Source organism: Chiloscyllium plagiosum, unplaced genomic scaffold (genome assembly GCF_037043375.1).
Source record: "Chiloscyllium plagiosum isolate Xiang-an unplaced genomic scaffold, Cpla_swu_hap1 HiC_scaffold_1, whole genome shotgun sequence".
Classification (NCBI taxonomy): Eukaryota; Metazoa; Chordata; class Chondrichthyes; order Orectolobiformes; family Hemiscylliidae; genus Chiloscyllium; species Chiloscyllium plagiosum.
In genome coordinates this window covers 131493011-131511201 of record NW_028270139.1, presented here as the reverse complement: position 1 = coordinate 131511201, position 18191 = coordinate 131493011, and the positions used below count along the sequence as shown (strand labels likewise).

Here is an 18191-nt window from a genome sequence, read left to right as displayed (position 1 = left end):
CAAAGAATTCAATAAGGTTTGTGAGGCACGACCTGCCCTTCACAAAACCATGCTGACTATCCTTGATCACATTATTCCTATCCAGATGTTCATAAATCCTATCCCTTACAATTCTCTCTAAGACTTTGCCCACAACAGAAGTGAGACTCACCGGCCTATAGTTACTAGGATTATCCCTACTCCCCTTCTTGAACAAGGGAACCACATTTGCTAGCCTCCAGTCTTCTGGCACTACTCCTGTAGACAACGAGGACATAAAAATCAAGGCCATTGGCTCTGCAATCTCCTCCCTTGCTTCCCAGAGAATCCTAGGATAAATGCCATCAGGCCCAGGGGACTTATCTATTTTCACCCTTTCCAGAATTTCCAACACCTCTTCCCTACATACCTCAAAGCCAATCATTCTACTTAATTGTGACTCAGTATTCACATCGGCAACAATGTCCTGTTCCTGAGTGAATACTGACGAAAAGTATTCATTCAGTGTCTCCCCAATCTCTTCAGCCTCCACACGCAACTTTCCACTACTATCCTTGACTGGACCTATTCCTACCCTAGTCATTCTTTTATTCCTGACATACCTATAGAAAGCCTTAGGGTTTTCCCTCATCCTACCAACTAAGGGCCTTTCATGTCTCCTCCTTGCTGCTCTTAGCTCTCTCTTCAGGTCCTTCCTGGCTACCTTATAACTCTCAATCGCCCCAATTGAACCTTCACGCCTCATCTTTACATAGGCCGCCCTCTTCCATTTAACAAGGGATTCCAATTCCTTATTAAACCACAGCTCCCTCACACGGCCCTTTCCTCCCTGCCTGACAGGTACATACTTATCAAGGACACTCAATAGTTGCTCCTTGAACAAGCTCCACATATCAATTACGCCCTTGCCTTGAAGCCTACTTTTCCAAGCCATGCATCCTAAGTCATGCCTCACCGCATCATAATTCCCCTGCCCCCAGCTATCTCTTGCCCTGCAGTGCACACTTATCCCTCTCCATCATTAGAGTAAAAGTCACCGAATTGTGGTCACTGCCCCCAAAGTGCTCACCTATCTCCAATTCTAACACCTGGCCTGGTTCGTTACCCAGAACCAAATCCAGTATGGCCTCACCTCTTGTTGGCCTATCCACATATTGTGTCAGGAAACCCTCCTGCAGACATTGGACAAACACTGACCCATCTAACGAACTAGAGCTATAGCTATATCTGAAAGGGGATGATACCTTCCCCCTATATGATCGTACATGGCGTCTCTGAAATTCAACTGAACTACATAAGCTATTATCAACATGTTTGTTGGTTACCATGGGAAGGCCATCTTCAATGCTCTAACTCTCTGCTCTTCACATACTTCCGAAATGTCGGTGACATTTTCACAATATCGGAGTCTGAAGCCACATCATAATTTTATTACAGCTCAATATTCTCCATTATAATAAAACAAAGAACTGTGGATGCTGGAAATCTGAAAAATACAAACATGAAATATTGAAAAAACTCAAATCTAGCAGCCTCTGTCAACAGAAAAATTAATATTTCAAGCCCAGTGTCTCTTCTTCAGAACCCATCTCATTAGTTCAAATATGGATAAAACATCTGAATTTTACAGGTGAGCAGGGAGTGACTGCCTTTGAAGTCAAGGCCACATTTGACAGTGTGGTATCAAGGACTCCTAACCAAACTAGTCCATGAGAATCAGAGGAAATTCTCCACTCCTACCTGACACAGGGATTATGATTGTTGGAAGTCAGTCATCTCATCTCTAAGATCTCTCTGCAGGTCTTCCTCAGGGAATATCCTAGACTCAGCTATCTTTAGCTGCTTCAATAATGACCTACCCTCCATTATAAGGCCAGAAGTGGGGATATTTGCTGATCATTAAACAATGTGCAACCCCATTCAGAATCCTCAGATGCTGAAGCATCCAGGTTCAAATACAGCAAGATCTGAACAATATTCAGGCTTGTGCTGACAAATGCCAAGGAACATTTTCACCTTGTAAGCTTCAGGCAAAGACCATTTCCAACAAAAAACAGAACCTAACCATTGCTCCTTGATATTCAATGGCATAAGCATCATCAAATCCCCACTGTCAACATCATGGGGATTACCTGAACTGAACAAGCTATTAGCCATAGTCCTTACAAGCCAACAGTGTGATGGAATACTGTCCACTTGCCTGGATGAGTTGGCTCCAAAACACTCAAGAAACATGACATCATCCAGGACAAAGTGGTCCACCTGTGTTTTTGGATGTGATTCCATTGACTCCCTCAACTACTGACACTCAAAAGCAGCAAAGTACCACCTTCAAGATGCAGTGCAAAAATTTACCGAAGTTCCTAAGACAGCACGCTCCAAATCCCGTGACCACTACCACGTAAAAGGACAAGGGTAGCAGCTACATAGGAACACCACCATCTTCAAGTTCTCCTGCAACACACAGCATCATCATGCAGAAATACATTGCCGCTCTTTGTGTCAAAATCCTGGAACTCCCTCCCAAATTATATTGTGAGACTATCTGCACCAAAATGATTGCAGTAGTTCAAGGCAACGGTCCACCACCATCTTTTCAAGGGCAACTAGGTATGGACAATAAATGCTGCTGCAGCTAGTGTCGTCCAGTGGGCCTCCCAGATATCAAAAACTATCAGTTAAGCTCACTGCTATCTTACATGAATTATTGGGCCCGGGGGACCCTTGCTCACTTTGGTTGGACATTGAAGCATCTCAGGCAAGATGCCCTCTTATGAGCCCACTGTTCTAAGGGAAAAAAAAGAGAACAATGGATATTGCTATAGCCCAATAATCATCAATATTGTCAAAGCTTGTAGGGTAATGCGTAAGGGTGAGGGCAATATTGTCCAAATGTAATTTTTGACACCCGTAGTTGTATGCCAGGCTTTCAGCCAGTGATGATGAATTCTGGGTTTAAACTATGGACAGCTAGGGGCATGTCGTGCCTGGGTGATTTATTCGAAGAGGACATAATGATGTCCTTTGACCACCTGGTTCAGAAATATGAATTGCCTAGTAGGGACCTCTTTCGTTTTATTCAAATTAGAAACTTCATACTTCTAACTGATCCTTATAGATCCAACATGAAGAAGAGGGTGTTGAGTGATGACGATACATTATTTGTTAGCAATGCTTATCATCTATTGGGAGAGGGTCCCTCAGGCAAGACCAAACAGCTCTGTAAGGTATGGGAGAGGGAGTTGGACGTTGAGATCTCTTCTGAATGTGAGAGGATATCTGGGAAAATGCAAGAAGGATCTTGATTTGCAACAGGCCTTGCAATTGAAGATTCTCCACAGGATCCATCTGGCCCCAGACCGCCTCGCTAAATTTAAAGCAGGAGCACCTTCAATGTGTCCTAAATGTAAAGTGAGCACGGGCACGCTTACTCATTGTCTTTGGTCCTGCCACAGACTCTGGCCATACTGGAGCACTGTGGTAGGCGAAATAGAGATTTCTCAGAGAGGGAGGTGGAGAAGGACCCATTCTCTCTTCTTCTTGGCCTTATTAATTTATTCCTATTAGATACACACAAAAAAAAGGCTTTTTAGTATCCTCATTTTTGGTGCTAGAAAGAACATTCTATTAGGATGGGTGTTGTAAAATCCCCTGGGGCTGGCTGGCAGGTGTTAGCTACTCAGAGTATATCCCCTTGGGCTTTCTTACGCGTATGGTGCGCCATAAAAACTTAGAATTTCTATAAGACATGGTGGCCCTTTTTGGACTACCTGGGTACGGATTTGTCTAATAGTATTAAGAGCCTTTGTATAATCATGGCAATTCTATGTAATGAATCTGGTATCCAGAGGGGAGGAACTACAAACATATGAATATGTATAAACTTATGCATTAGATGATCAAGGGCTATTGCTTTGTTTACTGAGCTTCATTATGGTTATCATTTTTATTACTATTAGTTAAGACTTTCTTTTTTAAGCTTAGTCATTAGTTGATATTTATGTAATTAGTAGTTTTTTTAATATTAGTTTGAATTGTTTTGTATTTGTCATAGCGGGATGCATTTGCAAGGAGCTACATATATAAAAACACAGGACCCTGTTTTATGAAGGCAACATAAATTGACACATTATATGATCCCCTTTTGAAAGATGCGCAATGTAAGAGCCAAACTCTGATCACATCACCATGGGAACATCGCAATCAGAATCGACCTGAAACAAGAGCAGGAGAGTACAAGAACATGAAAAAAAAAACAGATAGGCAACTAAAAACATTGCTGATACTAAGCCAGGAGGAAGATGAAGTGCTGGGTAGTGACAACAATCCATGCAAACGGTTGAAAATAGGTTTGCTATACTGGAAGCAAACCCATAGAAAGCAGGACCTAGGGACATAAAGAAGGCATGAGAATTCAGTGGTGTGGCGAAGCAGCAGGCAACAAGGTGGTCAAAATCCCTTTTACAGAGACAGCATAAGTATCAGCAAGGCAGTTACCCATTCTGCATTTTAATATTCCCAATGTACAGGAGACCACATTGTGAGCAATAAATAGGAGTTTGATTGGAATGTTACATATAACTCTAAGAGACTAGCATAACTGGCACCCATGACAGTTCCAATGGCTACATCTTTGACCCGAAAAAGAAAGAGGAATTAAAGGCAAAAAGCTTTTAAGGTGAGGATGAACTCAGCCAGACAAAGGGTAGTAGCATGGGATGGGGACAGTTCAGGTTTTTGCCAAGAAAGCAGAGAACCCTCACTTTATTTTGTTTGGGTGGGGGGGGGGGGGGAAAAAGAGAGGAGGAGGAGGAGGCTGTTCGTCCATGGTGAAGAGGAAGCAGCTAGTGCTGGCAAACCAGATATTTTGAATCCAACAGTCAGATGATTGGTGGAAGTGGAAACAAATAGACAATGGGCGACAAAATAGAATGAAACTAGGATGAAATAAAAGTTTCTTGGGACAGGAACAGGCTGGAACTATGGGTCCAGTTCAGCAGAAGGTAGAAGCAGACTGCAAAGAGTTGGGAGATTATGAGATGGGAAACAATTGCGGAGTCGGGAAGAGGAAGAGGGGTTTTGAGAAAGATTGCCACATGAGATGAGGTTAGTGACAGTCATGGACATAAACTGATGTTTAATGGGAGAGGTCATGGTATAGTGAGGATATAAGAAATGTCCAAAAGCTTAAACTCAGCCTCTACAAGGTAGAGGTTAGTATACCAGACAATAACAGCAATACCCTTGTGGGGTTTTATCAGACAGCACGGTGTGCAATAAGGAGAGACACTGAGGTGAGAATGTTGTGGGGAGCAGAAGAATTAAGGTGAAAGATGTCACATCAACGGCTCTCAATAAACAGGTCGAGTGCAGAGAATAGACCAAAAGAAGGGGTCTAGGTAAAGACAGTGTTGGTAGCAGATAAAGTAGTCTGTGGAACAGGAAGAGGACTAATGTCCAAAGAACTGGGCACAATGGTAAATACAACAGAAAATGAGTTTGACGCCACTTCTTTCCTGACATTCATTGAGGTGAAGGTATAACTTTTCAAGTTTGTTTCTGGAATCCAAGTTTTGATGAGTACAAGTTCAGAAGCCTCAACTTCTTGTCTCCTTTTAGACAACAAGCTGAAATTAACATTGTTTTATTAGAAAGTTAGTTGCCTACTAAATAAACCAGTTATTCATAGTATTCAAATGGATGGCATGATAATTAAATTCAGAACCGGAGGCTTATATTTAGAAGACAAGGGTTTGAATCTCAACATGACAGATTGTGAAATTTGAATTCAATAAACAAAATCTAAAAGAAAAAAAACTAACCTAATGGTGACTATGCAACCATTGTCAAATTGTTGCTAAAAGCCCATCTGGTTTCCTAATGCCCTTTAGGAAAGGAAATCTGTTATCCTAATCTGGTCTGACCTACATGACTATAGGCCCATAGACAGTCCTGAAGGGTTAAACACCTAAAACATTGACTTCTCCACCTCCTGATGCTGACTGGCTGTGTTCTTCCAGCCTCCTGTTTGTCTATCATAGCAACGTGGTTGATTCTTAAACACATCTCTTAAGGCAATTAAGGAGGAGAAATAAATGAGGGCTTAGTCAGCAACATCCAGATTCCAAGAATAGAAAAAAGGTATTTAGACTGAAATTGACACCTAGTATGCTACAATTTTAGTTTGTACCTACTGAACAAATACAAGAGCTGGACTCAATTAAATGGACTTTCAATAGCAAGGCAAATAATAGCTACTATTTTTGATGAATTGTAGCAAATATAGCTGCTGTAAAATTTAAATAATTGGCACACCATTAGCCTCTTATTGTGATTGTATTATAACTTTTCAATGATTTACATATTTAAAAGTTTGAAAATTATTCAGCAGATTCAGAAATTAGGAACAATTAGCACAATTTAAAGGGTTGAGAGAGGAGCAAAGTGATAAAGTCACAAATCTGACAAACAAATAGTTTGACATGTAGCAAAACTAAGGGAGTCATGTTAAGCCTTAAAATCCTGTACAACTTTATTTTGCGAATTTATTTTCAAATTATTTTTGCATCAACTTTAACCATTCCGTTGCCTCAAATTATACTTACATTACAAATTATATGCAATAATATTAATTTCCTTCCCTTCCTCTTACAGTCTCTTACATCATCTTGAAGTGAATCGTTAATGCCAGGATTTCCCCCAGAGTGCTCCACAATTGGGACAAGCACTTTTGGTTCTTCACCGAACCAATTTTAGGTCCTTGACAACAATAGCAATAAAACATAGGGGAGTGATATTTACATTATAGTAAATAGTATGTATCACATTAAATGACACTTCAATGGACCCTGAATAAGAAGAATAGCTCCTTCTGTGCCTCAGAAGAAACTAGGAACGTCATATAGCTTATTGTGGTATGCTGCTCAGCGAAAGAGACATTTTTAGGTAATTCTCCTGGCTCTTAGCAGTTACATGTGTATTGGAAATAATCTAGAAGGAAGTGGTGGGATAGGACATTGGTTTCTCAAACTTCCTTGTCTTTTAGTTTCAGTTAGGATTGAGAACTTGCTGTTTATATAAACACAACATGGTCTGAAAGTCTGTCTGGCAGTTATACCGATTGCTTCCCCTCTGAAGGTATTATTCCTTGCATTATTTAAATTTTTATTTTGCCATTCTTCATGCACATATTGGAGTCTGTCAAACTGATTACCTTTGCAAAATATCACTCAAACTGTAGTCCATTTGTGACTGATAATATACAGAATATCATTTGGTCAGCAGTCAGAAGTGAAATTCTCAGCTATTTGTCCCTGCTCAGAGAGATTACTTGTATCAGTTTAGTTATAGGGCAGATACTAAATCTCAAACATTACTATCAACATTGCTTAATAATACAATGGGCAGTAAGATTTTCTTTTTAAATCACTCTCATCTCCTTTACGACACAGACTCTCCTAATATTCCTCTTAACAGTAGCACCCTCCACCTTTCCTCATTTAGAAATACCTTTTAGTAACTCCTCTGATGGCATTCATTCTCTTGCAGCTATAAGCATATTTCTTCAGCTATAACTATAGCCAACCATGTATCCGTCACTAACTTGATAAAATATATTAATCTTAAAGTTATTCTAAGGTCAATGACAAAGTTAATCCTACCCTCATCCATAATCCATGCGTCAGCAGATATGATGGTGGTTCACTGAAACTTTTCACTCTTATTCAAGTAATTAACTACAATAGGATACAAATAAGCAGTTAGGTAGATTGTTCTTCTGTCAAATTATCAAGATTGCAGTCTTCGATCACCTTAGGATATTTCATTGTTAAAGTTGATACATTATTGCAATGGGCAGTGAACTACATTTTCTTAAATCAGCAGTGAGCAGGGTCTGAGGCAGAGATCTACTGGTTCATTTGTCTCATGATGATATCAACTGTGGATACAAAGTGAGCTTACTTTTTCCTCAGATTTAACCAGGATGTATTTCCCTTTTTGTAGTCTATGGTGTCAGCTAAGGAACATATGCATTAACACAATAACTCCTCTATCAAAGAATTTAAATAACATGAAATTCAAATGGAATAATTTGTTCATCACAAAAATGGAAATCATATCACAGCATTAAAGAAAGCCACTATACAGCATTATAGAGTGCAACACAAGAGTGACAAGATGTTATTGGACACTATAAATGTCAAATGGTTAATAAATCTACTTCCATTCTATTTAAAATATTACTTTCAGGACACATCATGCAAGGTCATTTCTTGACAGAGGTCTTAATCAGTCTTTTTGTCTGAAACATCTGTTGGTCCTTTTGTGGTGATGTCATCTGTAGCTTTATCAATGCAATTCCATTCCCCGTTCATAGCTGTATGTTCAGACTAAAGAAAAAAAAACAATAAGCAACTGAGAAATTAAAGCAGCACAGTATTATTTTTCCTCTTTCCAGAAAACTTAGTGGTTTTCAGTAAGAAAAGTCAATGTGAAGGATCATGACTCTGCAGATACTGTTCTGAAACCACCAAACCACTCAGTTAATTTTGTCCAGACTACCAAAATTGGCTATAATTAAATTACTATAACTTCAACTTTAAATTCTCAATCACCTTGCTGTTTTCAGTGATGCAAAAGGAAATGTGACATTCAGATTTGCTCGTGGAGCTACATTGTGCAAAGACAGACATATCTGGTGATTGACAACTGAACTAACACTGTCCTCAGTCTGCCTCTCAGTAGCCACTGTCTACTTGACTTTGCTCATTAGATTACTTGACTGACAATGAAAAAGGAGAAATTGAGGTCTGCAGATGCTGGAGATCAGAGCTGAAAATGTGTCGCTGGAAAAGCGCAGCAGGTCAGGCAGCATCTAGGGTACAGGAGAATCGACGTTTCGGGCATAAGCCCTTCTTCAGGAATGAAGGGTTTATGCCCGAAACGTCGATTCTCCTGTTCCCTAGATGCTGCCTGACCTGCTGCGCTTTTCCAGCAACACATTTTCAGCTGCCAATGAAAAAGGGGCCATCACAATCTAGCTCAATCCCATCAATATTCAGGAGACCATTGACCAGCTCCTGACCAACTAAACAAACAATAATGAACAAGATACCCTGATATGTATCACTGACTACAAGGAAACTACCCTTGCCAGCACATTAATACGGACTGGTTAGTGAAAACCCGATGCAGATTCACAGCAAAAAAAAATTAAAGTGAAATTGTAGCCAAAAAAAATGAGTAAAACATACAAGGATAACTAATGTTAAAAATCAGCTATAAAGTGGAAACAATTGAGAAAATCCACAAAGAAAAATAAGTCCAAGAGAAAGTTGATGAATTCTCCTCTCCTGTGCACATTTCAGCAGCTGGTCACAAAACAGCTGCCTAATTGCCAAGACCTTGCATAGCAAGCGAAAGAAGAGATCATAACAGATTAAAAACACAAACTTTTACTGAACTGTGATCAAAGAAAAGAAACCTAAATGAAAATTAACTACTGTTAAAGGCCCCTCACTGTTTCAAACTCTCTCAATGGACTGTATCCCTGATTGCTAAAACTTTTACAAGACTGTTAACAAGCTGTCTCTGAACAGGTATGGACAGAATTCTCACTGCTCTCGAGGCTGACTGTGGGTAATGCTGTGGAATCACGAACTTGGGTAATGTGCTCGAAAACAATTAACGCAAGTACAATACAAAAAGATGCAAAATTCATTTTAACCAAATAAATACCTGCACAGAGAAACAGGCAGATTGGTAACGTTTGGTTAAGTCAGGATAGCAGGAGAGGAAACTGATACGTCAGGAAGCAGAGAATATAGAAACATATACAGGTACTCTCCTCTTCAGAAATCTACAATGTCACTGGTTGAGTGGCAATCTACAGGTACATCTGGCAGTCTTTAATTAAGAGTCTTCAATTAAAGAAGAGTTTGAACTCTATCTTGCTCCTAGTTCAGGAAGCATTTCAACCTCCTCAAAACGTGTTCAAAATGATAAAAGTACTGGTACTAAATTGAGAACAATATAGTCGATATTAATTGGAAGAGGAGAATTTCAAAATGGTGCCATATGTGTAATATCATAAATGAGGTAACATCTGCGTTGGAATGAACAATGGTGGCTCAGATCTAGAAGAGTTTAACTTTGTCTGTATATTTCTCCCCTGTACTATAAAAATAACACTATAAACATGGAGAAGTATTTGCTTCCTTTATTAATGCCAGCTGTTTAATGATTTCATTCAGTGGTCTGTGCAGCACTGTAGATATCTGTGCTAAAACTCTACAGTTAGCAGTTTCTGAGCTTTCATCTCACATGCCTTCACTTTCTTACATTTGTTCTTTCTCTCCTGTAACGATCATAACAGAAAAATGAGCATTGGGGAAAAAATCCAAGTTAGCACGACATGATACAAAGCAGGATAGTAATGAAGTTGCCAATTTTTAGAATGTAGACAATACCTTTTTGATTGTAACTGAGTTCTGGTCCAAATCAGACATGTCCATTGTAGCCAGTATGATCACTCCTGAAAGAAAAGACATCCATACCCCAAATTCGCACCCCAGTTCGCTGAGCCAAATGAAGCAAGATGCCCAATGTGGATCAGCCTGCTCAGAATTAAGTACTTTTGGTTCAAAGAAAATTGACAAGGTACTGAAGGCAGAACCAGATCTGGTCAAGGTGACCCACCCACACAACCGAACAACTGACAACATTTGGGAAGTTGTACATCTTTAATAAGGAATCAATATCACTAAAGATCAGGAAGGAAGGAGAGGTTAATGTGCCTTTTTGGTGTGGGGGAGTCAAGAACTAGAGGGCATAGGTTTAGGGTAGAGGGGAAAGATATAAAAGAGACTAAGGGGCAACTTTTCCATGCAGAGTGTGGTTTGTACGTGGAATGAGCTGCCAGAGGGAGTGGTGGAGGCTCGTACAATTGCAACATTTAAAAAAGGCATCTGAATGGGTGCATGAATAGGAAGGGTTTAGAGGGATATGGGCCAAGTGCTGACAAATGGAACTTGTTTAGGTTAGGATATCTGGTCAACATGGACGCATTGGACCAAAGGTTCAGTTTCCATGCTGTACATCTTAGAGTATGGAAAAGGGTCAGGATAAGTGGAATTTACCTATCTCCTTTCCTTAATTTTGGAGAGAATAGCTAGATTGGAAATTTGTCCTTACGCTTGAAAAGTTGAGAAAGCTTTTTGGAATTTCTCTCAAATATCTGGCTCAGCAGGTCATAGGAATCATGGACACAAATGTAATTCTTGTGGATTCATGGTTATGGAACCTTCAGCAGTACTGGACGTTTTCATAGAACCTCTACAGTGTGGAAGCACGCCATTCAGCCCATCAAGTCCACACCACCCTCTGAATAGCATCTCACCCACAGCCCAAATTTGGCCCTGTATCACTATTTCCATGGGTAATCCACCTAGCCTGCACATCTTTGGACTGTGGAAGGAAACCAGAGCACACCTTCCTGGAGAAAACCCATGTAAACATTGGGAGATTATGCAAACCCCACACAGTCACCAGAGGGTGGAATCAAAACTGGGTCCCTGACACCAAGAGGCAGCAGTGCTAACCACTGAGCCACATGCCAAATCATTCTCAGTATTAGTCCAATTAAACTCTCCATCCTTAAATCAACCACAATGAATTCAGAAAGCAAAAGAAATCTAATGTGTACAATAAGTGAAAACAGTAACTGTATTACCTTTACTGTTCCATTACAAGCTTCAGCTTTCGGTGTAGTGATTTTCTCCTTCACTGCTTGCTTAGACCATAGACGGGAGATAAATGGAGAAATGAAAGGATATAAGATAGGCTCCAAGAATTTCTTGTAAACCCACAGTAAGACTGGAATGACTATGCAAGGAATGCAGACCATTGCTGTAGATCAGAACAGGGAGACAAAAATAGTTATTACAAATGGAACAAAGTTCTGCAGATCAAACGGTAATTTTCTCAACATAACAGTAGATTTGCAGTAATGACCTTAAATTCACATTGGATATCAAGAATGAAACTTATTCCACTCTTTTCACTGAGTTACAAGTCAACACTACAGACACATTTTAGCCCACACTATATTGTCATAGTTTTAAACAAGAATCTTAGACTAATACAATAATGCTTTTCACAAAATGTATTTAATAATATACTTAATGGTAACAAATATGCCTGGATCCAGCGAGGTTGTGCTCACGAAGGCAGCCCAGAACCATCATAGCACCATCCATTTTTTTTTTTAAAAAACGTTTATCACCACATCAAATTTCCTACATCATATATAATTTGCCATACCTTTACCCACTCACAATATGTATTTTTCTAACCTTCAATGTCCCCTTCACAATTCAACATATTTACTCATATTTCCTTTAAACTTTCCTCATTCACCTCAAACCCATGCCTCTCATTTGAGATTTCCACCTAGGAAAGTGACTATCCAGCACATCTTTTGGTAATTTTATATACAGATATCCGATCCCCTCAGCCTTGAATGCTCTAACAAAAGCAATCCAAGTTTACCCAATCTCCAATCCAGGCAATATCCTGTTAAACCTTTTCTGCACTCTCTCCAGAAGCATCCACATCCTTCCTATTGTGCGGTGACCCAAACTGCACACAGTGCTCCAAATGCAGCCTGACAGTTGCAAAATGACTTGCCAACTTTTATAATCAACGTGCTGACTAATAAAGATAAGAATGCCATATGCTATCATTACCACTTTATCCAGACGCTGCTAATTTCAGAGAGCTATAGACTTGGAGTGCAAGATCCCACTGCATATCAATGATCCCAAGAACATGGCTATTTACTTTGCTCTTGCACTTTGGGAGGTCAAATACATCACCTTACTTGTCCAGACTTAATTCCATTAAACTAATCTGTCACTTCTCTGCACAGATTTCCACCTGATTTAGATCTGCTGCGTCCTTTGATATGCCCATCCTCACTATCCACAACTCCATTATCTTTAAACTTATAGAATTATAATCACTGTTCCCTAAACTTTGATCACCTGGCCAGGCTCACTCCAGAGTTGGATTTTTGTGTTCATTAATGGGACGAGGGCATTGCTGACTTGTTCAGCATTTATTGCTTACCCCTTATTGCCCAGACAGCAGTTTAGAGTCAACCACATTGCTATGGGATTGGAGTCATGTGTACATCAGCCAGGTAAGGATGTCAATTTCCTTCCCTAAAAAAGGACATTAACGAACCAGATAGATATTTCCAACAATCGACAATGGATTCATGGGACATTAAACTCTAATTCCAGATATTTTTTGAATTCAAATTCTACCATCAGGATTCAAAATCACATCCCCAGAACATTGCCTCCCCTAGACAATGTTGGAAGCTGTCATTAATGAAGTCTTAGCAGGGCACATTAGGTGAGTTCAGGGTAACCTACCAGTTTTTAAAAATTCATTCACAGGATGCGGGCATCACTGGCTAGGCCAGCATTTATTGCTTCCCTATAATTGCCTAGAAGACAGTTAAGTCAATCGTATTGTTGTGGATCTGCGGTCTCATGTGGCCAGGTAAGGGTGACAGGTTTTTTCCAAAGGACATTAGTGAACCAGCTGAGTTTTACAAATTTGACAATGGTTTCATGATCCAATTTTATTGAATTCAAATTCCAACAGACACCATGACAGGAATCCAGGTCCCCAGAACATTCACTGGGTCTCTGGATTAATAGTCAAGCAATAACATCATTAGGTCATTGACACCTGCAACAGTCAACATAGTCTTGTGGAAGGAAAATCTATTGAAGCTCTTTTGAAGAATGCAAGGACTATAACAGGTCAGAAGAGCTTGTGCATGAATAAATACATGGACAAAATGTGCCGCCATTACAAGGCTTAGATGTTTCAGGCATGATAGAGAAGGTCATAAAAAGAATGGCGGATTTGCATTATTATTAAGGAGAATGTCACAGCTTCACTAAGAGAGGGCTTCTTGAAGGATTCATCCAACGAGGCCATATGGTAGCACTCAATGAGAAATGTGCAATCACTATAGTGGGGTTATACTTTAGGCTTTTGAATAGCCAGCAGGAATTAGAGAAACAGATATGGAAGCAGATAATTAAAAAAGGTAAAAACTCCAGAATTGTAATGATTTTAACTTGCCCAATATTCACTAGGAATCCCTTAGTGACAGGTGTTTCGATGGGACAGAATTTGATAGGTGCATCCAGGAGAGATTCTTGAAACAATATGTAGATTGCACCATTGAGCTGAAGCCCTGCCCTTCTCCCAACCAAATTTCTGTAATGGCTACCACATCTTAGTCTTTGTATTTATTCATGCACAAAGCTCATCTGACCTGTTATACTCCTTGCATTCTTACTAAGAACTTCAAAAGATTTCCCTTTCACAAAACTATGTTGACTGTTGAGGGGTGGCAATGACCTAGTGGTGTTATCACTAGACTATTAATCCAGAGACCTAATGTTCTGGAGATCCAGGTTCCCATTGTGGAAAGATGTAAAAACATCAGGGTTGTGGTAATGGGTGATTTTAACTTTCCCAATATTCACTGGTCTGTGGCTTTCCCAAATCTTCCCTTAAGAATACTGTATATGTTTTGATAAGGTTGCCTCATTCCTCAACCTTAACTTCTCTTGATCAGAGCATGAGTACAGGAGGGGGGGAGGGGGCTCATTTTGCAGCTGTCTAAGACATTGATTAGGCCACTTTTGAAATATTGTATGCAATTCCAATCTCCCTCCTATTGGATGTTGCGAACTTGAAAGGGATCAGAAAAGATTTAAGGACATTGCCAGTGTTGGAAGGTTTGAGCTATAGGGGGAGGCTGAAACTGTTTTCCCTAGAGCATCAGAAACTGAGGGGTGACCTTACAGAGGTTTATAATATCATTAGGGGCATGGATAGAAACAAGGTACTTTCACTGGAGTGGGGAGTCCAGATCTGGAGGGCATAGGTTTCAGGTGAAAGTGGAAAGATTTAAAAGGGATCTAAGGGACAACTTTCTCATGTAAATGGTAGGATCTACCAGTGGAAGTGGTGGAGACTGGTGCAATTGCAACATTTAAAAGGCATCTGGATGGGTAATGTTAGGAAGGGTTCAGAGGGACATTGGCTAAGTGCTGGCAAATGGGGCTAGATTATTTTAGGATACCTGGTTTGAATGACAAGTTAGACTGAAGGGTCTGTTTCCGTGCTGTATGTCTCTCAGACTCTTCAGAAGACAATCTCTCCCATACCTATTATCAGCCTAGTGAACCTTTTCTGGTCTGCCTCTACACCAGTATCTTTCTACAAAGGAGCTCAAAATGTTCCCCAGATGAGGCTGAGGTTTATAAAATCATGAGGGGCATGGATAGGGTGAATAGCTAAGGTAATTTGCCTAGGGAGAGGAGAGACCAAAACTAGAGGGCATAGGTTTAAGGTGAGGGAACAAAGATTTTAAAATGACCTGAAGGGTAGCTTTTTCCATACACGCACCACCATCTCAACAAGCTGCCAAGCTAGGGAAGGTGGATACAATTACAACATTTAAAAGGCATCTGGATGGGTATATGAATAGAAGGGGTTTAGAGAAATGGGTTAAATGCTGTCAAATGGAACTAGATCAGATTGGGATGTTAGGTCAGCAAAGATGAGTTAGACAAAGTCTGTTTCTGCGCTGTATGGCTCTGACTAAAGATGGTGGGACTAGTGCCTCATGCAGTTTTAGCAAAAACAGGGTCTGAGATCCTATTTTTGAATTCTATACTTCTAGAAACAAATTCTAGGGCTTTCTTGGTATTTAATTTAGCTAAACTAGAATATTGCTTTAAATGACTATTTACCTATATTCTAGGTCAATTTGCTCTTCCACACCACTCAGTTTTATTACAGCATTGATAAGATTTCTATACATCTCAAATTAATCCAGGTTAATTTGCCATTTTACTGCCAAATCTACAAGTTTTCCAATTATTTATTGCATCATGTTGCAGTTTTCTTTAACTATAATGTCATCCTACAAGGATAAATTGTCTGCAATTTGTTATTAGGCTAAAATTCCAAGTTCTTTATAGTATGAACTAATAGTAGCCTCTACACTAATCCTCCTGGAACACCACATTCTAACTTTTATCAAATCTCAATTCCTACACTTTACTAGTTTCCTCCCAACTCCAAATTCCCTAACCCTGATCACCCAACATCCCCAATCTCACTGAAAATCCACACTAACTCTCCCACTCCCCCAAAAGCCTGGCAACACTCCATTTCTGTAATTGCTAGTTCCTCAACTCATCAAGGTGGGTGGGTACCTACATTCATCTGACTTCGATGTAGAGACAGTATTGGACTGGGGTGGGCAAAATTAAAAATCACACAACACCAGATTATAGTCCAACAGATTTATTTGGATGCACTAGCTTTCACACCGCTGCTCCTTCATCAGGTGGTTGTCAACTCCAAAAGCTAGTGCTTCCAAATAAATCTGTTGGACTATAACCTGGTGTTGTGTGATTTTTAACTTCAACATTCCAATTTAATTGTTCTTGGTGCCTGTGCTTTCAGCTATCAGGGTACTAAAGTCTGAAGGGCAGGCAAGGAGGTAGTGTTATGGCAACAATGTTATTAAATGAGCAATTCAGAGCCGTAGCGTTATGCTTTGGACCATAGTAACGTGATGAACTCTTAAGGAATTAGGAATGCACAGCAAAAGCTGGCCTAGCCAGCGACGCCCACAGCCCATTAAAAATAAATATATAAATAATCTTCTATATCCCTCCGGCATCCTACCGTCTTATATGCCGCAGCCTCAAATTCTGCACATGATGCTGTTAGGGTCTAAAAACGAAAATCATTGTAGTTTGTCCTCTCTGATTCATTCAGTTTAGCAAAGGTGGCCGTCGAAGTGGTAGCAAGCGCTGGGAACTCCTGCCTTGTTATTTACTTCCTGGGCCTGCGAATAACCTGACACCGCCACGGACTACCCAACAGGTAACGGCCAGTTCCTCACACATTTCACTGAGCACAGAGAGTTAAAGGTGACCATTTACCGCCCTAGGAGAGAGCGCTCACTCACCGACAACAGCTCCAAAACTCAACAACCCTCCACGGCCCCACTCAAACCACAAAGCTTTCCCCCAAAGGCAGCAGCAAGTGTGGGCCCCAACTGACGTCCGTGTCACAAGGTCAACTCCTGCTCCCTGACTGGCTGCCTATGACCCAATCTACCCCGTAACTATCGCTTATTGGTCCTTCATCAGCCGGGGGACAGGCCGGATCCTGGTTGGTTGATGTGTGAGGGCGCAGGCTATGATTGGTTGGCGGTGTGTGGATAGCGTCATAGGTCCTCGACGTCACAGAGACCGCGACATCAAGTGACCAATCATAAGTCTGTCAACAGGGAGGTGGTGAAGAGTGTAAATGATGGAAGTGAGGGTAGAATGGTGGAGTTGGGGGAAAGTGTCGGGAATGATGTAGCTTGGAGGTGAGAGTGAGGAGGAGGAGAAGAAGGAGAACGATGAACCTCGAAAGAGAGAGAGAAGTAGAATGATGAAGGTGGAGGAGAGAGTAGCTGAAGGGGTGGTAAAGAGAATTGATGAAGCCGGCGGTTGAGAGTGGAGACAATTATGGTGCTTTAGAAGTAAAACCAGATTGTTCAAGTAGACCGTTAACCCAGACATAATGCTGAGAAGTACTGTAATCTTATATTCCATTTCTTTCACAAAGACTTAAAATGGTTTACCAATAAATTGTAGGGGTAAAAACAATGACTGCAGATGCTGGAAACCAGATTCTGGATCAGTGGTGCTGGAAGAGCACAGCAATTCAGGCAGCATCCGAGGACAGGTGACCATTGATCATAATGATCTAACCAGGGAATCAAATAAACTAAAAATAGAACTTAACGTAAGTGTGAAGTTCTGTGTCATGTACTTTGTAATTCACAAATGATAGGGCACTCCATGATCCATAAGACACAGGAGCAAAAAATTAGGCCTTTCAGCCCATTGAGTCTGCTCTGCCATTCAATCATGGTTGATCGGTTGCTCAACTCTATTCTCCCACTTTCTCCCCATTACTCTTGATCGTTTGACAATCAGGAACTGCTCTATCTCTGTCTTAAATATACTCAATGACCTGGCCTCCACAGCCTTTTGTGGCAATGAATTCTATGGCTGAAGACGTTTCTCCTTATTTCTGTAATAAAA

At 40.4% G+C, this 18191-nt stretch overlaps 1 protein-coding gene across 2 annotated transcripts; it reads right to left on the bottom strand.

Annotated features, from left to right (window-relative positions):
• Window positions 1-1394: 1394 nt before the first annotated feature.
• Window positions 1395-17168, bottom strand: c21h18orf32 (chromosome 21 C18orf32 homolog). Of its 2 annotated transcripts, none has more exons than XM_043719013.2 (3): window positions 17060-17168; window positions 11711-11886; window positions 1395-8369 (listed from the first exon to the last, which is right to left on the bottom strand). In XM_043719013.2, the coding sequence occupies exons 2-3, from the start codon at window positions 11882-11884 to the stop codon at window positions 8265-8267; spliced, it is 279 nt and encodes a 92-aa protein (XP_043574948.1). In that variant the 5' UTR covers window positions 11885-11886; window positions 17060-17168; the 3' UTR covers window positions 1395-8264. The 2 variants fall into 2 exon arrangements, with proteins under 2 accessions (XP_043574948.1, XP_043575029.1); XM_043719094.2 differs by lacking the exon at window positions 17060-17168 and adding an exon at window positions 16774-16997.
• Window positions 17169-18191: the final 1023 nt, after the last annotated feature.